The sequence below is a fragment of the Eretmochelys imbricata genome, chromosome 15 (genome assembly GCF_965152235.1).
Source record: "Eretmochelys imbricata isolate rEreImb1 chromosome 15, rEreImb1.hap1, whole genome shotgun sequence".
Classification (NCBI taxonomy): Eukaryota; Metazoa; Chordata; order Testudines; family Cheloniidae; genus Eretmochelys; species Eretmochelys imbricata.
The window spans coordinates 2551308-2578950 of NC_135586.1; the positions used below are offsets into that span (position 1 = coordinate 2551308).

A 27643-nucleotide genomic window follows, 5' to 3' on the forward strand; every position below is an offset into this window, starting at 1 on the left:
GGCTGCACGGTGCTTGGCTGGCTCCGGCCGGGCGGCCCGCCTGCCGGACCCGGTCTCTGGGCTGCACGGTGCTTGGCTGGCTCCGGCCGGGCGGCCAGCCTGCCGGAGCCGGTCTCTGGGCTGCACGGTGCTTGGCTGGCTCCGGCCGGGCGGCCAGCCTGCCGGACCCGGTCTCTGGGCTGCACGGTGCTTGGCTGGCTCCGGCCGGGCGGCCAGCCTGCCGGACCCGGTCTCTGGGCTGCACGGTGCTTGGCTGGCTCCGGCCGGGCGGCCAGCCTGCCGGACCCGGTCTCTGGGCTGCACGGTGCTTGGCTGGCTCCGGCCGGGCGGCCCGCCTGCCGGAGCCGGTCTCTGGGCTGCACGGTGCTTGGCTGGCTCCGGCCGGGCGGCCAGCCTGCCGGAGCCGGTCTCTGAGCTGCACGGTGCTTGGCTGGCTCCGGCCGGGCGGCCCGCCTGCCGGAGCCGGTCTCTGGGCTGCACGGTGCTTGGCTGGCTCCGGCCGGGCGGCCCGCCTGCCGGACCCGGTCTCTGGGCTGCACGGTGCTTGGCTGGCTCCGGCCGGGCGGCCCGCCTGCCGGACCCGGTCTCTGGGCTGCACGGTGCTTGGCTGGCTCCGGCCGGGCGGCCAGCCTGCCGGAGCCGGTCTCTGGGCTGCACGGTGCTTGGCTGGCTCCGGCCGGGCGGCCAGCCTGCCGGACCCGGTCTCTGGGCTGCACGGTGCTTGGCTGGCTCCGGCCGGGCGGCCAGCCTGCCGGACCCGGTCTCTGGGCTGCACGGTGCTTGGCTGGCTCCGGCCGGGCGGCCAGCCTGCCGGACCCGGTCTCTGGGCTGCACGGTGCTTGGCTGGCTCCGGCCGGGCGGCCAGCCTGCCGGACCCGGTCTCTGGGCTGCACGGTGCTTGGCTGGCTCCGGCCAGGCAGTGCGGCCGCCGGTCCTGGTGCTCCAGGAAGCGCGGCGAGGGGACAAGGAGCAGGGGAGTTGGATAGAGGGCAGGGGAGTTTCGGGCAGGTGGTCTGGGGGTGGATAGGGGTCGGGGTGGTCACGGGGCAGGGAACAGGGGGTTGAATGGGGGCAGGGGTCCTGAAGGGGGGTCAGGAAGGCGGGGGGGGGGTTGGATGGGGTGGCAGGGAGCAGTCAGGGGACAGGGAGAAGGGGTGGTTGGATGGGGCAGGGATCCCAGGGGGGCAGTCAGGAATCAGGAGGGGTTGGATGGGGCGGCGGGGAGTCTGTTGGCATGCAGGGGATTGGATGGGGCAGGAGTCCGGGGGGGGCATTAGGGGCGAGAAGTGGAGGGGTTGGAGAGGGGGCAGGAGCCGGACCATGCCTGGCTGGTTGGGGAGGCACAGCCTCCCCTAACCGACCTTCCATACAACTTCCAAAACCCGATGCGGCCCTCAGGCCAAAAGTCTGCCCGCCCCGATGTCAGGGCTCTCCAGGGTAACGCTTTCGGGAGGGGAGACCTCTGGTGGTGGGAACTGGGAAGCCAGGCAAGGTGGAATTCACCCGCGCAAGGGGCCAGCTGAAGCCAGAGGCTGCCCTCCAGTCCCGCTCACGCCCTAATCGGAGGTTGGTGCTGCACCCTACCGAGGGTGGAGCAGGATGTGGGGGACAAGTGTTTGAGCAGGGGCTGATCCCAGAAGAAAGTGGCGACCGCTGCAGGCTGAGATAACTGGGCTAGTGATCAATGCCAGCTGCAACCAAAACCCTCCTCCCAGGGAGATGGGGCAGGGGATCCCCCCACCAGCTCAGCGGGGTGGGAATGCAGAGTAGCTTGGCAGAGAGACCAGGGGAAGGTGAATGGGATGGCAGTTAATAGCCCGGAGTTAATGCCAACAGCACCCGCAAGAGGGGGCATCTGAAACCAGCCCATCCCCTCAGATCCACCCCAACTCCCCCCACCACTCCCTGAGCCCCAGGACTAGAACTCAGCGCCCCTCCCCGGTGCCCCGATCCTGCCCAGAATGGAGCAGCTCCTGCTCTGGTGTCCAAGGAATGTGTTTGGAATGGGGGGAAAAGTTCCAAGGCCCCAGCGCTACAGAACGAGCTGCCCTTTATGGCAACAGCATGGTCCTCCCTGCCCAAGGCTCTATGGCTTCCCTGCTCATCATGGCATGTGCCCCCACATGCCAGCCACAGGGTGACCACTGCCCCCACCATGCACAACTCCTAGCAATGGCCCTGCCCCCACCTGCCTGCGCGTGCCCTCGCCCCACAGCTGCACTGACCTGAGCTTGTCTCTCGCCAGCAAGAGCTGCCCGTACACCATCTGGGTCTCGGCATCTGGGTCGAGGGGGTCGCTCCAGTCCCCCAGGGTCATGGCAGAGTGAGTCCGGCTGCAGCCGCGCACTGGGGCAGGACAGAAAGGACTGTTCCAATGAGGCACGGGCAGGAGGGGCTGCCACACAGGGTATGGGGCAGGCCAGGGGCCCTGCTTGCAAGGGTCTAGGAGCAGAGCAGGTCACTCCTGACTAGCCAATCAGCCCCCAGGGAAGCCCTCTCCCCCAAGGCCATGGGTGAGCAGGAGGGAGTGATAGCTCAGTGGTTTGAGCTTTGGCCTGCTAAACCGAGGGTTGTGAGTTCAATCCTTGAGGGGGACATCTAGGGATCTGGGGCAAAAATTGGGGATTGGTCCTGCTTTGAGCAGGCGGTTGGACTAGATGACCTCCTGAGGTCCCTTCCAACCCTGATATTCTATGATCCATTCTTCCAGCCAGTGGGGACTGGCCAGGGCTCCCGCCAGGGCCCACCACTACTGCTCTGCCACCAGGCTGCTGGGGTTAACAGCTGCTTGGGGCTGATGTGTGGCCTTTGCTACCCTCCCCCAGCCCCAGGTGCTGCGCCAGTGTGGTCTGGTGGATCGAGCACTTGAGAAAGCTGGGTTCTGTTCCCAGCCCTGCCACTGGCCTACTGGGTAACCTTGGGCTCGTCATTTCCCTACTCTGGACCTCAGTTTCTCATCTGTGCAATGGGGGTAATGCTAGCGACGTCCTGTGTGAAGTACTTTGAGCTGTACAGGTGCAGCTTGATGGGTGAGAACTAGGTGTTATAGTGGGGGGGGAGCCCTGGATCTCCCCACCTATCCCCAAGTGGAGAAGCAGCCACATAGAAAGGACTCTGGGTCAAAAAAGCCCTTTCCCCTGCCAAAGTCCCGTGGGCTGAATTTGCAGCAGCCCTATAGCTGGCGGGGCCCATTACCTGTGCGGTCAGGCTGCAGGCAGCAGGTCCAGCGGTTGCCCCGGAAGGCACCCCGGTGGCAAGAGGGCAGCATGAGCTCATTGCAGATGCTGGCCTTGCGGATGGCTGACAGCCACTGGTTCAACTCGTTCACATTCTGTTGGAGATAGGGGAGAGTCAGCCAGGGAGGATGGCGCCGCTTCCCCTCCCCAGCTCCCATGGATACAACCCAGACACCCAGGGTTCTAGTCCTGCTGGGTGATTGTGGGCAAGTCCTTCCCCCTTTGGTGCCTCAGTTTCCCCATCTGCACTTCAGCACAGACTGTTCCAGGCTGCAGGGTGATCCATGGATTGGATGAGGCTCATCCAGATTTTCACTGGGAAGCCAGTGGCAGATTGAGGCAGGGCTGGAGTGAACACAAGGACCGAATTTGCCCCCCAGTTCTCCAGAATCCCATAGATCCAGGCCCCAGGATACATGCCTCTTTGGGGGCCCCTATTTTGCTCAGCCTGGAGGTCCCAAGTAGCCTAAACAATGAGCACAGCTGCATTCATGGGGGTTCATTTCGCATCTAGGGTTACCAGCGCTCCAGCCCCTTCCCTCCCTCTCTGATGCTGGTAGGATCTCCCAGGGCAACACTCACTCTTCAGCAAGTCCGCTAAGTGCCCCAGGCCCTTCTCCAGGATCCCCACCACAGCCATACCCTGGAGAGGAAGGAGCTGGGAAAACCCAGCTGCCAGCGGTGATCACGGAGCCAGCTCTGCCTTCCCCACGGCCGCCCCCCCAGCTGGTTTGATTGAGAGCTGAGACCATCACACGTTCCTGCCGCCCAGCCAGGCAGCTGGATGAAGGGCTGGCAGCCAGGTAATGCATCTGAACGGGACACAAGCCTGCTTTCCTGCCCACTGCTAGCTCTGTGGAGCACGTCCCCCCGTTCCCCCCCCACGATGCCTTGGGTGGCTTCAGAGGGGTGACGTTGGCAGCACAACATCCCCAGCTGGGCTGTGTGGGCGCGACTGATCACGGACCTTGGGGTAGCGAACGTGGCTTGGCACTGCCAGAGAAGGGCGGGGGAGGGAGGCATGGGGCGCCTCCTTGTGCCCTCAAGCAACGTTCTGGAGCAGACCCCCGACCTCCCAGCTCTGCCCTGGTCAGTTCAGTGTGGGTGGGGAAACTTGCTGTGCCTGGAATAAAGTTGGGGGGCAGGGGGATATTACAAAGGAGCACCCCAGGCCAAGTCGCATGGCAGAAGCCCTCGTGGAGGAGGAGCCCTCGTGGAGAAGGAGCTCTTCTCTCGCCCAGCCTCAGATGTAAAGTCCAAGTTAGCACATGGCTGTGAGACTCACCATGGGAGCCAGCTCCTGGCTACAATAGGAATTCAGGGGACAGCCCCACACGGGAGCCCCTGAAACACTGCAAGGGGCGTTTGCGGGAACACGCCAGGACTCTCCACTCACACAGCTGCTGGCTAAGGGCTCCAGAACAGGGGTATTCAGAACAGGGTGGCAGCCACATGGGCCTGGAAGTACCAGACATCCAAGGCCAGCACCTGCCCAGGGCCTCAGCCGCAGAGCCGAGCAAGGGGAGGCCGAGGGCTGGACGGCACTGGAGAGGCCCAGGCCACACTGGGATCTTGCAAAGCTGCTCTGGCCTTGAGGACGAGCTGGAGCCCCCAGTATGTGGGGTGAGGGGTGCCCAGGCACCACCCGCCATGGGGCTACAGCATGCGCTTGCTCTGTTGGATGGGGCCAGGATCTCGGCAGCCAAGACACCCAGGGGCTGCGCTATGGCTGGGATGCTGCGGGGACGGCAGGTGGACGGCTCCTTGTGCTCACCTCCCCGTCTTTTCTCATGTCATGACCAGCCACAATCCCTCCCCCCCGCAGCTTGGCAATGGCCTTGGTTAAAGCAACGGAACAGACCCTCTGCTGCACCCTGCCTCACAAGCCCAGCCTGGCGGCTGGATGGTCGTGCATAGGGCCCACTGACACCGCCGGCGGCACCAGGAGCCACCGTGGGTTGAACTAAAGCATGAAGGCCCCCAGGTGGGGGTTCTGGCAGGCCCTGTCCTCTGCAGAGCTCTGGGCAGTGGGCAGCACTGGGTCAGCAGACTGGTGACCATGCTGCCAGGGCCCCTGCTGCACCGTGCCCCCTCCCTGGCAGGAACTCGCCTTGCACTGGATGTACATGGTATGCAGCTGCCCCTCATTGTCCTGTGTTAGGATCTGCATCATGTGTGGCTGCTGGAAGGCGCTTTCGTCCACCCTCTCCACGGCACAGATCTGCTGGATGGGGATGGAGGAGCGAACCTGCGCGAAGAAACAGCCCCCCCCCCCACAGCCAAGCTGAGCCAGAGCATGAGCGCCGGGGGAGGGGTATGGGCAAGAATCACCCCCCCATTCCCACCCCCTGCTTTCAACTCCCTCCACAATCAGCCCCAGCTATGCGGCATGAGCACACTGGGGTGGGGGTGATATGAATCCTGGTGATGCTTTGGTGTTCACCGAGTCACAGCATCAGGGTTTAGGTGAATCAGCGGAGGAGGGGTGGAAGGATTGAGGGGCACTGGCAGAATGGGGGTTAGTCCAGGCCTGGTGTAGCAGGGGGCAGGCTGGGATTGAGGGGCACCAGCAGAGCTGAGAGAAGGGGGAAGCCCACGCCTGATACAGCGGGGGAAGGCAGGCTGGGATTGAGGGGCACTGGCAGAACGGGGGAAGGTGGGTGCCCCAGCCTGAAATAGTTGAGGGAGGGCAGGCTGGGAGGGGATTGAGGGGTGCCGGCGGAGCTGGGAGGAGGGGGGAGTCCAGGGCTGGTAGAGTGGGGGTGGGGGACAGGCAGGGACTGAGGTGCACTTGCAGATCTGGGGGAACCCAGGGCTAGTATTCCAGGGGGCAGGCTGAGATTGAGGGGCACCACCAGAGCTGGGGGAAGGGAAGAGCTCAGGCCTAGTATATTGGGGGGGCAGGCTGGGATTGCAGGGTGTTGGCAGAGCTGTTGGAAGTGGGGAGCCCAGGGCTGGCATATCAAGAGGGCAGGCTGGGATTGAGGGGCACCGGCAGAGCTGCAGAACAGGGAAGCCCAGGGCTGGTATAGCGAGGGACAGGCTGGGACTGAGGGGCACCGGAAGAGCTAGGGAAGGGGGGAGCCCCAGCCTAGAATAGTGGGGGGAGGGCTGGCTGGGAGGGGATTGAGGGGCATCGGCAGAGTTGGGGAAGGGGGAAGCGCAGGGCTGGAATATCGGGGTGCAGGCTGGAATTGAGAGATGCCGGCAGATCTGAGGGAAGGGGGTAGCCCAGGGCTGGTATAGCAGCACGGGGGGCAGGCTGGGATTGAGGGACACCAGCAGAAGTGGGGAAGGGGGAGCCCAGGGCTGGTATAGCAGGGGGATGGAGGGTGGTAGCCTGGGATCGAGGGGCAGTGGCAGAGCTGGGTGCCATGGGGGAGGGTGGTGGGGCAGGCAGGGATTGAGGGGCGCCGGCAGAGCTCCACAGCAGAGACCCTGTCCCGGCTCCGCCTGCCTCCCCGCAGCGTGACCCTCCCGTCCCTAAGCTTGGCCCTGGCGAGTGGCAACGCCCAGGTCTCCGTTCTCGAGGGCACGGGGGGACACACCTGCCACTCTGGGGACCTGGAGTAGGAGAGGGTCTCGCTGCTCAGCCAGAAGTAGCGTTTCTTGAAGGTGAAGCGTGGGAGCAGGTGGAGCCCCTCGGCCTTGTGCTTGTGCAGGTAGCCCTCCTTGATGGTGACCGAGGGGTGGAAGAGCGTCCGGGGCTGGGTCTTGCGCACTGTGTGGAGAGGAGAGCAGGGTTACCCCATCCATCCGCCCCGTGAAACGCCAGTACCTTCACCAGGCCAGGTTTTGCTTGACAACAACCCTCCTGGACCCGGGGAGAGGTGTGCTCTGGTGCCTACATGCTGGTGAAGCCAGGGTCTGCATCACCTTCCCACCCCACACCAGGGTGATGACCCACAGTCAATGCCGGGCTCCATCTGGGGACAGAGCCAGGCTAAATGAGTGGGGAGGTTGGATTCTTTGCCCATCGCAGAGGAGAACAATCCCTGGCCAAGCACAGGGAGATGGGCTGTCCCCCAGCCCACCCCCTCCCAGGGGGCAGAGTGATCTGCCCCTGCAGCAGCCCGCCCCCCCCCCCCCCAACCAAGAGAGCTGAGATTTCTGCAGTCAGTCATTGCCACCCATCAGAGCGGGCCTGGAGTGCAGGTAGCCACGGAGCTGGGGATACGGGCTGCCCTTGTAGGATGGGCTGCTGAGACCTGAGGCACACACAGGAATCGTTCAGGGCAGTTTGGTCGCTCAGATCCACAATCGTCCCGGGAATCCCCCTTGTCTCCGGCCCCCCCAGAGCCAGGCTGAATGGCAGGAATGGCCCATTCTCCAATGGCTGAAGCACACACAGTGTTCCCCAGAAGGGGGCACCATTATCCTCCTGATCCCAGCCCTCCACACAGGACTCTCCAGCAAGCTCTGCATTTTAATTAGTAATCATTTTTGCTCATGGTTTGCAGCTAGCAATGGGCAGGGCCGTTCCAGAGACAGGGAGAGCAGTGCCCATCTCACCCCTTCCCTGGTCCATTCCAACCTCTTGGGCCTTTGGAACTGGGCTGGCTTTCCTGGGAGTCACTCGCAGGGGATTTCAGCTGCTCTGCTTCCGAACGGGCCCAGGAAGTCTGGAGTGCACAAACACTTGAGCTGGCCAAGCTTTTCCAACACAGGCAGCGGTCCGGGAGTCAGATCAGTGTGGGCGCTTCCAGTCTCAGCCTATCCTGCTCCTGCAGGGCTAAAAAGGGCACACGGAGCCTCTGCAGAAGCCCTAGGGAAAGGTTCCAGCCTGGCTCAGTCAGAAGGGGATGCTGCTGAATGGAAAGGAGCAAAGGCACTGACTGGGACCGTGGGGCACCTACTTACACCAGGGCGAGATGGGTCTGCCAGGACAGCAGGGGGTGAGGCTGGGGTTGAGGGGCAGCGGCCGAGCTGGCAAGAGCTCACGGGACTCCGAGCTGCATTCTGACACTTGTGAGAGGGGCTGGAACATGGGCTGCTCCTCTAATGGCCTGACTCAAAGTCCAGTGAAGTCAGGGGGAGTCTTTCCACTGACTAGTGTGTTTGGGATGAGGGCCCAGGTGCGCTGTACTGGGATGGATAATAGGCTGGCTCTGGTCCTTTAATGTCCTTCCCTGCTCACAACACCTGCCCGCTGTGCTCCCCCTGGAGCTGCACAACTCCCTGTTCTGCACCATCCAGGCCATGGACAGCCATGGTGTGGAGACCTGGGCAGAATGTCACCTGGCCTTGGTGCAGAGATGGGACGGAGCTGTGCTTATCTGTGCTGCAGGGACTCTGCCGCTGGGGTGTGCTTTGGAACCTGGCTAAAACACCTGGGTCCTGTCCTGTAAGATCTGAGGCCAGCAACATTAGGGCAGCAGCATCCATGAGCTAAGCAGCAGGAAGTCACAGCCTCACATTCCCTTTAAATTGCATCAAAACAATGTAATATTGGGCTGTTAAGGAGGCTCCTGTCATAACAGTACCCAGCATCACCAGAGAAAGAAACAGGTCGTAAGACGTTTAGGGAAATCTTTGTTTGACAGCATTCTGCCTGGCAAGGAATCACCTAACAGATGTGATTGTGAAATCTATACTTCTATTGTTTTGCCTTCATGGTTTAAATCATGATTTAAATCAGCTCAGGTGGTGGGCTCTGATTGGGTAAAGAGTGGTTTCGTAATGGGCTAAGATGGGTGGAAAATGCCGGCTTGCAGGACTTTAGTTTACAATGGTTGGGGACGGTAGAGCTAAGCAGGACTCAAGTTTCACTATAATAACTGGGGTCCAACAGGAATTTCTTGGGAACCAACTCCAGGGTGCAGCCCAAGATCAGAGCTGCCAGACCTCAACACCCTGCCAACTATATCGTGCAGAAGCTGGAGTCCCTGGACGACCTGATCCTGGCTGGCCACTAGGAAAAGTTTGTCTGATTATGGGGAGTGGTGAGCATTGTATGTTTAGTGTGTGTGTTCTGCTTAGATCACTGTTAATAAATAGAAGTTAAGGATATTATTCTGCAAGGCACTTTCACTGGTAAAAGGCCCCTCAAACCCACAGAAGATTACGCCCTGAGCCCTGGGAGCTGGGAAAGTGAGTTATGCCTTGTGCCCACAACAAGGTAAAGGTGGGGTGCCCGCAGCAAGACCAGCCCATGCCCTCCCCATGTCAGATGCTATCGTGTTGTGTCCAGGGCCCACGACACAGGGGCTATTCGCAGCATGGACAGGGCTGGGAGTTGCATAGCTGGGGTGCATGTGAGGCCGTGGTAACTCAGCTGATCTCAAGAGGAAGCAGCTGATCTCCTGGTACCCAATGGTCCCCCGCTCCGGGGATGGGCAGAGAATCCAGCCTCCATGCTCATTTAATCCTGGATCTGCCCCTTACATCGTTCTCCTTCTAGCCCCCGTCCTGCCCCCCACGCCATGCTCAGTCTGAGAGACAGGCTGAGCCCACCAATCCTGGAAGATGCTCCCTAACCCCCCATTCCTCTGGGGACCCCAGACCCTGCACTGTGGGGGCAGGGAACATGGAGAGAGCAGGTGATTTCTAGCCATCACCTTCCTCACTGCCTGGCAACAGCTGCTGATTTGAATCCCCTTTAAATACCAAACGCAGCCGGGAACTGGTGAGAAACACCATCAAGGGCTGCACACTCCAGGCTCCATTCCACTCCATCCACTCCCACTGATGTCCACCCCAGGTGCTGGGCGCTGCTCGGCTTGCGTAGCAGGGTCTGGGTGGAAACTCAGTTCCCCCCTTCCTCAGGGGCAAGGCGGAGCGGCTCTGAGGGGCAGGAAGCGGTGGCTGCCCCAGGGGAGGGTGACCTGGTAGGATCAGGGGTGAGGGCCCTGCGTGGGGCAGCACAGAGATGGAACCCTAAGACTGAGCACCCCTTCCCGAGGGTGGGAGAGGGTCTGGGACATGGTGCCAGCACTCTCACTCCAGGACACGCCAGCAGCTCCTCCAGGTCACAAGAAGACAGCAAAGGACTGGGCTCTGTGCAGCTGAGGGATCTGAGAGAGGGACCCTCCCAATCCAGTGCCCTGCATGCGCTCCTCCCCATCCAGAGACTGGACAGCAGCTAGCAGGGCTCTCTGCCCTCCCTCCCCTTGGGCAGCCCCATGGGACAGGAGCCCTGCACACCCTGACAGTCACCACAGCTCTGCTCCTGCCTCTCTGCTCTTCCCCGGCCTACGCCTGAGCGAGCCCGGTGGACTCACCCACTTTGACGGCTACATTATGCAGCTGTCACGTCGGATCGGGTCAGCGCACTGAGCTGGGGGAGCAGATCCCTGCCATGGCTGCACTGGACACAGTGTAAGAAACACACCGCACCCAGGGGGCCCAGGCCACCTCCCCTTCCCTCTGGCTAGAGATGGGGGCTGTCTCTTGCCCCCCACCCCCTGGGCACCAAAGGGGCAGCGGTGCTGGAACGGAGTGTGGGCTGGAGGCACTGCCTGGCCCTGAACCCTTCCAAGGTTTGGCCCAGAGCTGGGCAGGAGTGAGGGATGTGAGGGGCCAGACGATCAGCTGGGTGTCAGTTTGACGTATCATGCCGTGGCCTCCTGCCGAGGGCTGGGCCAGTCACACACAAGAGATGTCTCCTCTTTGCCCTGCTGGTGCAGAGACTGTGCTCCAGCCCCACCGCACCCCGCTTCCAGCAAACGCTTCGAGGCAAAGAAACGTTTCCATGGTTGTCCCATCAGAGAGCAGAAATCGCCATGTGACTGACCTGATCGACAGTGACAGACGCACAGCTTAGCTTGCAAACCGATTGGACCAAGGATTCAGACGTCAGGGCCCAGCTCGCCCAGAGATCTCGGGCCCTACGCGGTCCATGGAAGAAGGGGTGGCTCTGGCTGGGGGGATGGGAGGGACGCCCTGTCTGCTGCCAAAGGTGCTGCAGGCAGGGCTAAGTGCACCCGATTGCCCAGCTGTGGTTGCGATGCGGCTTGGAGGAGCTGAGGCCATCGCACGGTGGCGTGACTTCCCTGCTGCCTGGGCCGCGTTGGTGTGGGCCCCGCACCCCTCTCCCTTTGCCCGCTGGTGGCACCCAGAGGCACCACCCGGGCCGGAGCCCCCTTGTGCTGAGTGCCACTTGCTCTGCACCTGGCAGAGTCAATACTTGCAGCAAGCCGAGGCCAGGAGAGGGGGCGGCCCTGAGAGCCCCCCAGCACATCAGGGACTCACCACTCTCACTGTCCACATCGATGAGCTTGTCCAGGAAATCCTTGACACGGGCGATGCTGGGAAGGATGAAGGGATGCAGCGGAGCCATCCACTGCTCCTTGCCATGCCCCAACTGCAGGCCAAGGTTGCCGATGCTCTGCACTGCCTGCCAGGGAGAGGAGCCGGGGTGAGGGGGGGGTCACAGCACAGCCATGGGGTCTGCAGGACATCTCTCCAGCCTGGCTCAAGCCCCACCAGGAGCTTTAGACCCTCTGCGGGACAGGGTCAGTAGCATCCCAGGGAAAACCAGGCCAGTGGCTACAGGGATGGAAATGATCAGATGCCATCTGTGCTGCCTCCCCTTTGCCTGCACATTGCCCTTGCAACGGGGACCTGCCTGCCGGGCTCTGGCTCTGAGTAGTACAGACCAGCAGGAAGAACTTGCATGCGTTGTCTTAGAGGTGGAAAATTTGGAGAGATGTGCACCCCCCTCCTCCGCCTCCCTTCTGGCCCCCAGCAGAGCAAAAGGAAAGGGGAGTAAGGGAGGTTTTAGGTGGGATGCAGGGAGGGTCTGGGCAGCTTGGAGGAGGGAGAGAGAGGTAGGATCTGATGCATCCAATGAAGTGAGCTGTAGCTCACGAAAGCTTATGCTCAAATAAATTGGTTAGTCTCTAAGGTGCCACAAGTACTCCTTTTCTTTTTGCGAATACAGACTAACACGGCTGCTCCTCTGAAACCAGTCAAATGAAAAACGTCCCATTCAATTACATTGTGTAATGGCACACAGCTAAAAAGTGACAAGTTTTTAAAGTGCTTATATACCAATGCTAGAAGTCTAAATAATAAGACGGGTGAACTAGAGTGCCTCGTATTAGATGAGGATATTGATATAACAGGCATCACAGAAACTTGGTGGAATGAGGATAATCAATGGGACACAGTAATACCAGGGTATAAAATATATCTGAAGGACAGAACAGGTCATGCTGATGGGGGAGCGGCTCTATATGTGAAAGAAAGTGTATAATTAAAAGAAGTAAAAACCTTAAATGAACCAAACTGTACCATAGCACCTCCTTGGATAGTAATTCCATGCTCTAATAATAAGAATATAGCAGTAGGGATAGACCAACCACCTGACCAAGATGGTGATAGTGACTGTGAAATGCTCAGGGAGATTAGAGAGGCTATTAAAATAAAAAACTCAGTAATAATGGGGGATTTCAACTATCCCCATATTGACTGGGAACATGTCACTCCAGGGCGGGATGCAGAGATAAAGTTTCTTGACACCTTAAACAACTGCTTCTTGGAGCAGCTAGTCCTGGAACCCACAAGAGGAGAGGCAATTCTTGATTTATCCTAAGTGGAGCACAAGGATCTGGTCTAAGAGGTGTATATAACTGGACTGCTTGGTAATAGTGACCATAATATAATTACATTTAACATCCCTGTGGTGGGGAAAACACCACAGCAACCCACCGTGGTAGCATTTAATTTCAGAAAGGGGAACTAACTACACAAAAATGAGGAAGTTAGTTAAACGGTAATTAAAAGGTTTCAGAGTAGCAGCCGTGTTAGTCTGTATTCGCAGAAAGAAAAGGAGGACTTATAGCACCTTAGAGACTAACCAATTTATTTGAGCATAAGCTTTCATGAGCTACAGCTCACTTCATCGGATGCAATTAAAAGGTACAGCATAAAAAGTGAAATCCCTGCAAGCTGCATGGAAACTTTTTAAAGACACCATAATAGAGGCTCAATTTAAATGTATACCCCAAATTACAAACCATAGTAAGAGAACCAAAATGTGCCACGGTAGCTAAACCGCAAAGTAAAGGAAGCAGTGAGAGGCAAAAAGACAGCCTTTAAAAAGTGGAAGTTAAATCCCAGTGAGGAAAATAGAAAGGAGCATAAACATTGGCAAAAGAAGTGTAAAAATACAATGAGGAAAGCCAAAAAAGAATTTGAAGAACAGCTAGCCAAAGACTCAAAAAGTAATAGCAAAAATTTTTTTAAGTACATCAGAAGCAGGAAGTTGCTGAACAACCAGTGGGGCCACTGGACGACCGAGATGCTAAAGGACTCAAGGACGATAAGGCCATTGCGGAGAAACTAAATGAATTCTTTGCATTGGTATTCACAGCTGAGGATGTGAGGGAGATTCCTAAACCTGAGCCATTCTTTTTAGGTGACAGATCTGAGGAACTGTCCCAGATTGAGGTGTCATTAGAGGGTGTCATCAATTTTGATCAAATTGATAAACTAAACAGTAATAAGTCACCAGGACCAGATGGTATCACCCAAGAGTTCTGAAGGAACTCTAATGTGAAATTGTAGAACTACTAACTGTAGTCTGTAAGCTATCATTTAAATCAGCTTCTGTACCAAATGATGGGAGGATAGCTAATGTGATGCCAATTTTTAAAGAGGGTTCCAGAGGTGATCCCGGCAATTATAGGCCGGCAAGCCTGACTTCAGTAACAGGCAAACTGGTTGAAACTATAGTAAAGAACAAAATTGTCAGACACATGGATTAACATAATTTGTTGGGGAAGAGTCAACATGTTTTTGTAAAGGGAAATCATGCCTCACCAATCTATTAGAATTCTTTGAGGGGGTCAACAAGCATGTGGACAAGGGGGATCCAGTGGCTATAGTGCACTTAGATTTTTAGAAAGCCTTTGACAAGGTCCCTCACCAAAGGCTCTTACGCAAAGTAAACTGTCATGGGATAAGAGGGAAGGTCTTCTCATGGATCGGTAACTGGTTAAAAGATAGGAAACAAGGGGTAGGAATAAATGGTCAGTTTTCAGAATGGAGAGAGGTAAATAGTGGTGTCCCCCAGGGGTCTGTATTGGGCCCAGTCCTATTTAACATATTCATAAATGATCTGGGAAAAGGGGTAAAGAGTGATGTGGCAAAATTTGCAGGTGATACAAAACTTCTCAAGATAGTTAAGTCCCAGGCAGACTGCGAAGAGCTACAAAAGGATCTCACAAAACGGGGTGACTAGGCAACAAAATGGCAGATGAAATTCAATGTTGATAAATGCAAAGTAATGTACATTGGAAAACATAATCCCAACTATACATATAAAATGATGGGGTCTAAATTATCTGTTATCACTCAGGAAAGAGTCACTGTGAATAATTCTCTGAAAACATCCACTCAGTGTGCAACGGCAGTCAAAAAAGTGAACACAATGTTGGGAATCATTAAGGAAGGGATAGATAATAAGACAGAAAATATCATATGGCATCTATATAAATCCATGGTATGTCCACTTCTTGAATACTGTGTGCAGATGTGGCCTCCCCATCTCAGAAAAGATATTTTGGAATTGGAAAAGGTTCAGAAAAGGGCAACAAAAATTATTAGGAGTATGGAATGACTTCCGTATGGGGAGAGATTAATAAGACTGGGACTTTTCAACTTGGAAAAGAGACGACCAGGGAGGGATATGATAGAGGTCTATAAAATCATGACAGGTGTGCAGACAGTAAATAAGGAAGTGTTTTTTATTCCTTCTTATAACACAAGGACCAGGGGTCACCAAATGAAATGAATAAGCAGCAGGTTTAAAACAAACAAAAGGAAATATTTCTTCACACAACGCACAGTTAACCTGTGGAACTCTTTGCCAGAGGATGTTATGAAGGCCAAGACTATAACAGGGTTCAAAAAAGAACTAGATAAGTTCATGGAGGATAAGTCCATCAATGGCTATTAGCCAGGATGGGCAGGGATAGTGTCCCTAGCCTCTGATTGCCAGAAGCTGGGGCACCTAACATTGGCCACTGTCAGAAGACAGGATACTGGGCGAGATGGACCTTTGGTCTGATCCAGTATGGCCATTCTTACGTTCTTATGTTCTCCTACTCCCCCACTTCTTTCCTTCTCCTCTCTCCTTTCCCTCACATCACCCTCCCCTCTCATCCCTCCCTACATCTCCCCCACGCCCCGCTGCCACCTTCCTTCATTCTCTGGAACAGTCACTCCCTCTCCTTGGGGTAACTGATCATGGGAACAATTTATCGAGGGTTGGGCGGATTCTCCATCACTTGCAATTTTTAGATCAGGGTTGGATGTTGTTTAAAAAGATCTGTCTGGGGTTATGGCGTGGAAGTAATATGGCCTGGGCGAGACAGTGGTCACAAAGGGCCTGTCTGGCCTTGGATAGCATCCCCTGCCCCACCTCTCTCCCTGCCCCAATCCAGCATGAGGGGGTGCCAGCCCCCACCCTGTCACTGGCACAGCTGAGCTGCCAATCACAGGCAAGCCAGAGCGGATTTGACTGTGTGTAAGAGGGAGCTGGCCTGGGGGCGGGGGGTCCCTACTGGGAGGCCTCACGGAGGGCAGGGTGATTGAGGTTCATGTGAGCTCACTCAGCCCATGTTGGCAGCTCAGCAACAGGGTCAACCCAACTGGGCCTTAAAACACCGGGGCAAACACTGGGGTTTCTCCAGCCGACAGGGTGGGGCAGCTCCAGATTGCAGTGGGGCATGGGCCTCCCAAACACAGCACTTCTTTCTTCCACCTCGATGCAGTGATTAAAACAATGGGTCAGCTCCTTGGCTGGCCCAGCCCAGCACCATCCCAGTGAGTTCAATGTGTCTACACTAGTTTACACAGGCTGAGGGTCTGCCCCAAAAGATGTAGAACACTTTCCACCAAGAAATCACCACCATATCTAATCACTGCACCTTCCCCACAGGTGCGCTGGTCAGTGAGTGCGCCCAGCTGTCAGGCTGCTGGGATGGTCCAGGCCCCAGTACAGACCCAGCAGGCCAGGGATCCCAGCCATCCACGGGCGTCCTGCAGAACAAGCATCTGCAGAATGCTAAGAAATACCCCAGCTATGGCTAACTCTCTCTGCCCCTGCACCCAGGCAGGGCTCATTTTGCCCCCCATTTGGATAACTTCTCTGGTGGCCTAATGCAATGGCCACCATAGCCATTCCTTTGTTTTGAACGGGCGCTGGACCAGGCCTTTATCTGCAGCTAGATGGTTGATTATATACGGCGCTGTCAGGTTTGACGGCTTGCTATGACACAAGGAGTTCCTCTTTTAAGAGAGTCATGGAATTTAGGGCCAGAAGGGACCATCAGATTGAGTCTACCCTCTTGTAGATCACAGCCTTTACATTTCACACAGTTACCCCTGTCTTGAGCCCAGTAAGTTGGGTTTGGCTAAAGCAACTTCTAGAGAGGCAGCGAGGCTGCATTCGAAGACAGCCAGAGATGGAGGATCCACCACTTCCCTTGGCAGTTTGTTCCAATAGTTAATTGCCCTCACTGTTAAACATTGGTGCCTAATTTCTAATGTGAAGTTGTCTGGCTTCAGCTTCCATCCATTGGTTCTTGCTCTCCTTTCTCCGCTACCTTAAATAACCCTTTAGAATCCATGAAGGATCCAGGAATCTTCTCTCCGCGACGGTACTTAGAGACTGGAATCAAGTCACAACTTGACACAAGGGACGTCTTGGCCAGATCTTCCAAATTGGCATAGCTCCACTGAAACCATTGCTGATTCACACCAGCTGAGAGCCCTGCCCACAAGATTTGGGCTTATTTTGCCCCCTGTGGATTTCTCCACTAAGAGAGGGTGGCCGAGGCACTCTGACATGTTACAGCAATGCCTCACAGGGATCAGACAAGCAGTCAAACAGCATGAAAACTCAGCACAAAGCAGGAGGTTCCCCCCTCCTCCCGCACCCTTTCACCCTGCTGGGTACCTTGGCCAACAGCAAAAGTGTGCGGCTGGTCCGGGTGTCGGCGTGCTGGTCACGGAGGTTGAACAGCTTTGGTGTCAAGATGGCAGGAGCGAAGAAGCGGAGGAATAAGAACCCACTGATGGCAATGTACTTCACATCCTAAGAAAGGATCAGAATTTCAACCACCAGCATCAGCAGCCACCCTCCAAAACATCATTCCATGAGCAAAGAGTAACTGCTGGCTTGCAGCCTAAGTTGGACTTTGGTTTAGATTTAGGTAAACAACAAAGAACACAAGTCAAGTATACTTGAGAGAGAGAGAGAGAGAGAGAGAGAGAGAGGACGTCATGTGCATCTCCTCAGAAATATGTGGGAGCAACATGGAGAACAAAATCTAGCCAGTGTGTGTAATATGGCTCCATTACTACAGCATCTGAGTGCCTTCACCAGCGATGGTCATTTGGGATTGTGGGTCTGGGGCCTTTGTTCTCTGAGCCTTGGTTCCCTGGATCATCCTTGATCAGCCTCAACCAGCTTTGTGATCCCTCTCCCCTGTGTGATTAATGAGGGGGTAGGGCTGACCTAGGAGAGCAGGCTTAAAAGCCAGAGGCTAAGCGACCCAGGGAGCTAGAGAACAGGGGAGTTGGAAAGGGAGACGTAATATAATGGTTCGGAAGTGCCGCCTCGCCAGAGCTACTCCTATCTCCTCCACCTGCACCTGTACCCAGACAGAGAACCTAGCCAGGGAGGCCTCTACCCAGATCCTGGTCCGGATTTGCAGAGACTGTGGCTTGCATTTCCCACTCTGAGAGCCAGGCTGGAGGGACCATCTAGTGTGCAAGGTGCCTACTGATGGAATCTCTCAGGAAGCAGGTGGGAGAGGTACAGGAGGAGCTGGCTCGGCTGAGGAGTTCATTGTGAGTATTCATGTGGAGACACCCAAGGCTGAGGAAGCTATTCCGCTACAGATGACTGCTGTCACACCACTGGGGGAGGAGGATATGGCTCTGTCACAGGGAGGACACTGGCTCTGGTTACTTCTGGCAGAAGGCAGCGCTCCACCCCTACTCCCAACCCACTCAACATAATGATGAACTGTTATGCTGCCCTGGTAACAAGCCATGAGGAACCACCCTCAAAGGTGGAGAAGGAGAAGCCATGTACCCACAAGGCTGGGAGGATTGCAGCCACCACTCCCAGGAGGAAACGTAGGGTAGTGGTGATTGATGACTCTCTTCTGAGGAGGACAGAGGCACCCATCTGTCGCCCTGACATGGCATCCCAGGAGGCATGCTGCCTGCCAGGGGCCCGTATCTGAGACATTATGGAGGGATTGTCAAGGATCATCCGGCCCTCTGACTACTACTTTATACTTCTCATCCATGTGGGGGGAGGGGATAGCTCAGTGGTTTGAGCATTGGCCCGCTAAACCCAGGGTTGTGAGTTCAATCCTTGAGGGGGCCATTTAGGGATCTGGGGCAATAAAAATTTAAAAAATTGGCAATTGGTCCTGCTTTGAGCAGGGGGTTGGACTAGATGACCTCCTGAGGTCCCTTCCAACCCTGATATTCTATGATTCTATGTGAGCACTAATGTTACTGTGAGGTACAATCCTGAGCAGATCATCAGTGACTACAGGGTTCTGGGAGGGAGGGTGAAGGAGTTGGGGGTGCAGGTGATGTTCTCTTTGATCCTTCCAGTCAAGGGTAGGGGGCCCAGGCACAGACAGATACATCCTGGAGATGAATGCCTGGCTGTGAAGATGGTGTTGCCAGGGGGGCTTTGGCTTCCTTGACCAGGGGATGCTGTTCCAGGAAGGACTGATAAGCAGAGATGGGGTCCACCTATCGAGGAAGGGGAAGAGCGTATTTGAATACAGACTGGCTAACCTAGTGAGAAGGGTTTTAATCTAGGTTCAATGACGGCAGGTGACAGAAGCCCACAGGTAAGTCCAAAACATGGAGACCTAGGAGATGGGTCGGAGACTGTGGGGAACATGGGCCATTATAGCAGGGATAAGGGAAAGACCAGAAAGAACACAGGGAGAAAATCAAATCAGTATCTTATGTCTGTATACTAATGTGAGAAGTATGGGGAATAAGCAGGAAGAACTTGAAATACTAGTTAATAAATACAGCTATGACATAGCTGCCATCACAGAGACTGGACTGGAATATTGGTACAGAAGGGTACAACTTGCTCAGGAAGGACAGGCAGGGGAAAAAGGCAGGAGGTGTTGTCTTCTATGTTAAAAACGTATACACTTGGACCGACTTTAAGATAAAATAGGAGACAGACTTGTTGAAAATCTCTGGGTCAGGATAAAAGGGGTAAAAACCAAGGGTGAGGTCATGGTCGGGGTCTACTACAGACCCCCTAGCCAGGAAGAAGAGGTGGAGGAGGTTTTTTTTAAACAACTAACAAAATCATCTGAAGCCCAGGACTTGGCGGTCATGGGGGACTTCAACTCCCCAGACATCTCTTGGGAAAACAACCCAGCACGGCACAGATTATCCAACAAGTTCTTGGAATGTATTGGAGACAATTTTTTATTTCAGAAGGTGGAGAAAGCTACTGGGGAGAAGCTGTTCTAGATTTGATTTTGACAAACAGGGAGGAACTGGTTGAGAATTTGAAAGTAGAAGGCAGCTTGGGTGAAAGTGATCACGAAATGGTGGAGCTCATGATTCTGAGGCCTTGTCTACATGGCAGGTTTCTGCGCAGTAAAGCAGCGTTCAGCAGGAGTCACGCGGCCAAGCCGCTGAGCGTGCAGACACTGCACAGTTGCAGTGCTGTAAAAACACCACCCCGACGAGAGACGTGCAGCCTTCTGCGCCGGGGGTACAGACACCCTGGTCGATGACAGCCCTGCGATTGGCCTCCGGGAGCGTCCCACAATGCCTGTTCTTGCCTCTCTGGTCATTGGTTTGAACTCCACTGCTCTGTCCTCAGGTGACCAACCATGAGCCCCACCCCGTAAATTCCTTGGGAATTTGGAAAGTCCCCGTCCTGTTGGCTCGGTGGTGCGTGCAGTGGTCTCAGCGCATCTTTCCAGGTGGCCAAGCCTGCTCCATGGACCAGGCGATCCCCTGCTTGGCGCAGTGCCGAGCTGCTGGATCTCATCAGCACTTGAGGAGAGGAGGCTGTCCAGCCCCAGCTGCACTCCAACAGTCAGAATTATGATACCTATGGACAGATTTCACGATGCATGACAGAAAGGGGCCGTGAGCGGGACACATTGCAGTGCAGGGTCAAAGCGAAGGAGATGTGGAACACCTACCACAAGTGCAGGAGGCAAACCGCCGCTCCGGAGCTGCACCCACGAGCTGCTGGTTCTACAAAGAGCTGGGCGCAATCCTTGGTGTCGACCCCACCTCCACTGCGAAGGCCACTGTGGATACTTTGGTGGCTCGCGGGCCAGTCGAGAGTGGACTGAGCCAGGCGGAGGAAATCTTGGACAAGGATGTGCAGGGGGAGGGGGACCCAGAGCCAGAAGACAACTCGGAGGTCAGAGATGCATGCAGCCAGGAGATCTTCTCTACCCTGGAGGAGGCTAGCCAGTCAGAGCTGTTGGATCTTGGTAAAGTGGAAACAGGCGAGGAGGCCCGTGGTAAGTGGATTTGATTTTGGGAATCACTAAAGCGAGTTTTGGGGAGCAGGAGGGCTGCAGAAAGCAGGCTTGTGTCTGTATGATGTGGGTACCACCACATGCCTAGTCTGAGCTGTGGAACAGGGTGTTGATTGACTCCCTCACTTCATGGGAATCTGCCTCAGATCTCCAGGAAATTCTCATGGAAATACTGGGCAATCCGCTGCCACAGGTTCTTTGACAGAGCTTTTTTGTTTCTTGCCCCATTAAGGTTAACTTTCCCCCGCCACTCTGCCATCACTGGGGGGTGGCGGGAGGAGCATTGCTGCACACAGGTCAGCTGCATAAGGGCCAGGTCGGAAGCTGCAGTCTTTGAGAAGACCCTCCCTTGATTCCCTGCTCGCCCTCAGCAGCGAGATATCTTCCATAATGAACACAGCCTGTGGAAAATGTGGGGACCATAACGATTAGAAAGCCCCCCTACAGTGCTGGTTCTCCCCAAGAGCCTCGTGCCCAATGTACAGTATAGTCCTGGAACAATGATTTCTCCTGCTCCTGTGGTTACTCACCATTTTGGGGGTCTTGTGGCTCATGTGGCTTGCCTGGGGTCAGCCACTTAGTGACAGGTATGTGAATAGTGGCTATTTTAAATCACTGAATCAGCGGTCTGTGTGTTGCAAACAATGCGGCTTCTGTAAAATGTTGCACTTTGGCTTAACAGATATGACCTTGGGAGCCCAGCCTCCCTCTTTGTTATCACCAGCTGAAAAGCTGCACAGAATTAGAAAGCGGCCACGAAGAACTAAAGAGGACTTTCTGCGTAATGTCATGATGCACTCTGCGGCCGAAAAACAAGAACTGAAGTAGTGGCGGGACAGCGAGAAGAGGGACCGAAAGGAGAACACGGCGCACCAGAACGAAGCCAAGGAGCAGCTATTGAATGTTATGGCGTGCCAAGCAGACACACTCCAGGTGCTACTAGCACTGCAAACCAATCAGCTGCCCGCCCGCCTTCCCCTGCAGCCGCTGTCGCAAAACTCGTTCCCATGCACCCCCCAGACACCACCAACACACTCTTATCAACCTCCTGGATCCAGTCTGTACCTGCAGCATTCCACTCCTGCCCCATCACAGTCCAGCCCTGTGGACTCCCACTACCCACTGCACTCAACACCCGTCCCGCTGCTGTTTCGCCCTGCTGAAGTACAGTACTCGCTGCACTGTACTCCAAAGGAGAAGGTTGGATATGATCTCTGGGCATACACACATCTTTAACAATCCTGGAACCCCACCTCCTCCTGTGACCCTCCCTTCCCCCATCCCCCACTGTGCTGATGTGTTTTTTTTGTTTGTCTCTCTCCTCCGGTTGTTGTTTTTTAATAAATATTAGTGTTGGTTTGAAAGCAATCTTTATTCCATTAATTGAAAGCAAACAGAGCCCTGCAAAGTAATAGGCAATTTTCTTAAACCTTTATAGTGCATCATCTGCACCAATCACAATCACCTCCTAGCATTACAAGCACTGCACTCCCGAGAACAGCAACAAATATTAGTGGATTTCAGCTTCAAATTGCTGTCTCAAGGCACCCCTGATCCTTATGGCCCCGCACTGTGCCCCTCTAATAGCCCTGGTCTCTGGCTGTTCACATTCAGCCTCCCTTCACTGAGCCTCAGCAGTCCAACCCCAAGTGAAGCCATCACCCTTCCCTCCACAAATATTATGGAGCGTACAGAACACGGCTATAAGCATAGGGATATTGTCATCGGCCAGGTCCAACTTCCCATACAGGCATCACCAGCAGGCCTTTAAAGGGCACGCTCAACAGTCATTCTGCACTTGCTCAGCCTGTTGTTGAACCGCTCCTTGCTGCTGTCAAGGTGCCCTGTGTATGGCTTCATAAACCACGGGATTAAGAGGTAGGCAGGGTCTCCCAGGATCACAGTGGACATTTCGACTTCCCCTAGAGTGATCTTCTGGTCCAGGAAGAAAGTCCCAGCTTGCAGCTTCCTGAGCAAGCCAGTGTTCCGAAAAATGCATGGACCAGCCTGCGTTAATGTCCGTGAAACACCCATGGTGATCCACAAGTGCCTGGAGAACCATACAGAAATTCCCCTTCTGATTAATGTACTCAGTGGCTACATGGTCTGGTGCCAGAATTGGAATATGCATGCCATCTATCGCCCCTCCGCAGTTAGGGAAGCCATCCACTATGCAAAACCATCCACAATGTCACACACGTTGCCCAGAATCACAATTTTTCAGAGCAGGATGCAATTAATAGCCCTACACACTTCTGTCAACACGAGTCCAATGGTCGACTTTCCCACTCCGAACTGGTTAGTGACCGATCAGTAGCAGTCTGAAGTAGCCACCTTCAACAGTGAAATTGCCACGCGCTTCTCCAATGGCCGGGCAGCTCTCATTCTCGTGTCCTTGTGCCTCAGGGCTGGGATGAGCTCATCACACAGTTCCATGAATGTGGCTTTCCTCATCCGAACACCCCAAAGCCACTGCTCATCATCCCAGATGCGCATGATGATGTGATCCCACCACTCAGTGCTTCGTTCCCGAGCCCAAAAGCAGCGTTCCACAGTGGTCAGCACCTCCATGAATGCCACAAGCAATCTCGTGTTGTAGCTACTACACGTGGCGAGATCAATGTCGAACTCCTCTTGCCTTTGTAGTTTAAGGAATAACTCCACTGCCACTCGTGACGTGTTAGTCAGAGCGAGCAGCATATTGGTCAACAGTGCGGGATCCATTCCTGCAGACTGCAGAGGCAGAGCGCGCAGTACACAAACCACTGAAAGATGGCTCCGAATGCAGATGGAAGCACAGGGATTGCTGGGATGCGAAGCCATGCATCACGGGGCATTGGGACAGGACCCAGGATGCCCCGCGACCCCTCCGTCTTCCCACAACTCTTAGCGGCAGAAGAGGAAGAGATGCTCTGTGGGACAGCTGCCCAGAGTGCACCACTCCGAATGCCGCTGCAAGTGATACAAGTGTGAACATGCTATTGCACAGGCAGCTGACAGTGTGAACACACAACAGCAGTGTCCCTTCAGCGCTCTCTGGAACTGCCGGTGCTGGAACTCTGCCAGTGTAGACATGCCCTAAGGAATGACGGGAGGGAAAACAGCACGAGAAAGACACTGGATTTCAAGAAGGCAGACATTAGCAAACTCAGGGAGTTGGTAGGTAAGATCCCATGGGAAGCAAATCTAAGGGCAAAAACATTTCAGAAGAGTTGTGAGTTTTTCAAAGAGGCATTATTAAGGGCACAAGAGCAAACTATCCCACTACGTAGGAAAGATAGGAAGTCTGGCAAGAGAGCACCCTGGCTTAACCAGGAGATCTTCAATGATCTGAAACTCAAAAAAGAGCCCTACAAAAAGTGGAAACTAGGTCAAATTACAAAGGATAAATATAAACAAATAATACAAGTATGTGGGGACAAAATTAGAAAGGTCAACGCACAAAATGAGATTAAACTAGCTAGAGACATAAAGGGTAACAAGAAAACTTTCTACAAATACATTAGAAGCAAGAGGAAGACCAAAGACAGGATAGACCCATTACTCAATGAGGGTGGGGGAGGGGAACTATAACAGAAAATATAGAAATGGCAACGTGCTAAATGACTTTTTTGTTTCAGTTTTCACCAAAAAGTTTAGTAGCCATTGGACATCTGATGTCGTGAATGCTGGTGAAAATGAAGTACAATCAGAGGCTAAAATAGGGAAAGAATAAATTAAAAATTACTTAGAGAAGTTAGATGTCTTCAAGACACCAGGGCCTGATGAAATGCATCCTAGAATACTCAAGGAGCTGACTGAGGCGATATCTGAGCCATTAACATTTATCTTTGAAAAGTCATGGAAGACGGGAGAGATTGTAGAAGACTAGAAAAGGGCAACTATAGTGCCAATCTATAAAAAGGGAAATAAGAACAACCCGGGGAATTACAGACCAGTCAGCTTAACTTCCGTATCAGAAAGATAATGGAGCAAATAATTAAGCAATCAATTTGCAATCATCTAGAAGATAATAAGGTGATAAGTAACAGACAGCATGGATTTATTAAGAACAAAAAAGGTAATAAGCCTTGTGGATAAGTGGAAAGCAGTAGATGTGGTATATCTTGACTTCAGTTTTGCCAAACGCTGGGAATGGGCGACAGGGGATTGATCACTTGATAAGGACCTGTTCTGTTCATTCCCTCTGAGGCACCTGCCATTGGCCACTGTCAGAAGACAGGATACTGAGCTAGATGGACCTTTGGTCTGACCCAGTCTGGCTCTTTTTATGCTTTGATATTGTCTCTCAATACCTTTTCATAAACAAACTAGGGAAATACAACCTAGATAAGGTGAGTGCATAACTGGTTGGCAAAAACAGTTATCAATGGTTCACAGTCAAGCTGGAAGGGCATAGCAAGTGGGGTCCCTCAGGGATCAGTTCTGTGTCCGTTTCTGTTCAATATCTTCATCAAGATATGCGTTGTGCAGGAGGTCAGACTAGATGATCATAATGGTCCCTTCTGACCTAAATATCTATGAATCTATGAATCAAAGATGTAAATAATGGCATAGAGAGTACACTGCTAAAGTTTGCGGACGATACCAAGCTGGGAGGGTTGCAGGACAGGATTAAAATTCAAAATGATCTGGACAAACTGGAGAAATGGTCTGAAGTAAACAGAATGAAATTCAATAAAGACAAATGCAAAGTGCTCCCCTTAGAAGCATAGGTGCTGCAACTACAAGTGCTGGGGGGGCTGCTGCACCCCCTGGCGTGAAGTGGTTTCCACCATATCCAGGGTTCGCAGTTTGGTTCAATGGCTCTCGCCTCCCCCCTCCCCTCCCCCACTGTACACATTGTTCCAGCCCCCCTGCTTCGAATGGAACGATCAGTTGCACACCTACAAAATGGGAAATGACTGCCTAGGAAGGACTACTGAGGAAAGGGATCTGTGGGTTATAGTTAGGGCCCCACCAAATTCATGGCCATGAAAACGCATCATGGACTGTGAAATCTGGTCTTTGGTTTTTATATACTTTTACCCTATACTATACAGACCAGGGTTTCTCAGGCTGAAGGTTCCAATCCAAAAGAGGGTCATCGCGAGGAGGGGCGGAGGTTCCCAGGTTACTGTTGGGGGTATCGCAGTATCGCCACTCTTCCTTCTGCGCTGACTTCAGAGCTGGGCGGCTGGAGAGCAGTGGCTGCTGACCAGGTGCCCAGCTCTGTAGGCAGCGCAGCGCAGAAGTAAGGGTGGCAATTCCATACCATGCCACACTTACTTCTGCCCTGCTGCCTTCGGAGCTGGGTCAGGACCCCTACAGTTAAAACACCTAAAATTTAAGTGTCTGAAATCATGAAATTTACAATTTTTAAAAATTGAAATTGACCAAAATGGACTGTGAATTTGATAGCGCCCTAGTTATAGTGGATCACAAGCTAAATATGAGTCAGAAGTGTAACAGTGTTGCAAAAAAAGCAAACATCATTCTGGGCTGTATTAGCAGGAGTGTTGTAAGCAAGACACAAGAAGTAATTTTTCCTCTCTACTCCGCACTGATTAGGCCTCAGCTGGAGTATTGTGTCCAGTTCTGGGTGCCACATTTCAGGAAAGATGTGGACAAATGGGAAAAAGGCCAGAAAAGAGCAACAAAAATGATTAAAGGTCTAGAAAACATGACCTCTGAGGGAAAATTGAAAAAACTGGGTTGATTTAGTCTGGAGAAGAGAAGACTGAGAGGGGACATAACAGTTTTCATGGACATAAAAGGTTGTTACAAGGAAGAAGGTGAAAAATTGTTCCCGTTAACCTCTAAGGATAGGACAAGAAGCAATGGGCTTAATTTGGGGCAAGGATGGTTTAGGTTGGACATTAGGAAAATGTCAGGGTGGTTATGCAGTGGAATAAAAGGGAGGTTGTTGAATCTCCGTCATTAGAGATTTTAAAGAGCAGGTTAGACAACTCCTATCAGGAATGGTCTAAATAACACTTAGTCCTGAAGGGGACTGGACTAGATGACCTATCACGGTCCCCTCCAGTCAGTCTATGATTCTATAATGCATGTATCCTCATAAGACCCCTGGGAGGCAAGAGGTTATCCCCATTGGGCAGATGGAAATTGAAGCCCAGCGAGAATAAGTGCCTTGCCCAAGGTTACACTGGAAGTCTGTGCCAGAGCAGGGATTTGAACCCAGGTCAAACTCCCATACTACTGCCCTAACCACTGGGCATTCCTGCTTTTCTTTGCACACAAGGCAGCGTTTGGATACATTTTTAGGGACAGTACACCAGACATCAGTCACATGCACCACAATCATACAGACACCCCCAGGTAAAAGGGGAAACAGCCCTGAAAAATAAACTTTCCTGGAGACATTCTCCCAGTCAGATCTGTTATCTTGGCATCTCTTCTAGGGTTTTATTAGCTGGGCCTTTTGCACAGAAACAGAACCTTTGCCATTCAAGATGTCACTTGCTCACCCTATTTATTTCCCTGGATGAGGTCATGACCCTCCCTTGTGACATCACAGTTGGCTCCTGTGACGTCACGAGCAGAGGATTGTGACTTCTGGTGTGTGTGTCGAGGGGGAATGCATGGCTGAGATACAGCGCTGTTGCCCATGGAAAGCCTTGGAAGAGGATTGCCCATGGTATGCCCAGCTGCCCCTGCCACAAAGGCATCATCCTGGCCCGGTTCCTTTGTCCCCGATAGCCTCCTTGCCCACCCTCTTTGCAGCCCCACACTGGATTCGGGGCCAGCTAACTGTAACATTGAAGGCTCAGCAGCTCGCTCACTCCTCAGGCGGAAACCGTGGGGCTCTCTCAAAGGCAGAGGTCATTGCATGGCTTCATGCAGGGAACAAGGCCCTCCCCCCAAGCTTCTATAGGCTTTATAGTGCCTCCGGCC

The 27643-nt window shown here is 54.0% G+C and overlaps 1 protein-coding gene across 1 annotated transcript in view; it reads right to left on the minus strand.

Annotated features, from left to right (window-relative positions):
- Positions 1-27643, minus strand: part of RASAL1 (RAS protein activator like 1) — a 103643-nt gene that overhangs the window by 5164 nt on the left and 70836 nt on the right. Inside the window, exons 14-19 of the mRNA XM_077834933.1 lie at positions 17143-17280; positions 11427-11571; positions 6785-6957; positions 5347-5484; positions 3196-3331; positions 2226-2346 (exon numbers count right to left, since the gene is read on the minus strand). Of these exons, the coding sequence (XP_077691059.1) occupies positions 2226-2346; positions 3196-3331; positions 5347-5484; positions 6785-6957; positions 11427-11571; positions 17143-17280 (851 nt within the window). The remainder of the gene's footprint in view (positions 1-2225; positions 2347-3195; positions 3332-5346; positions 5485-6784; positions 6958-11426; positions 11572-17142; positions 17281-27643) is intronic.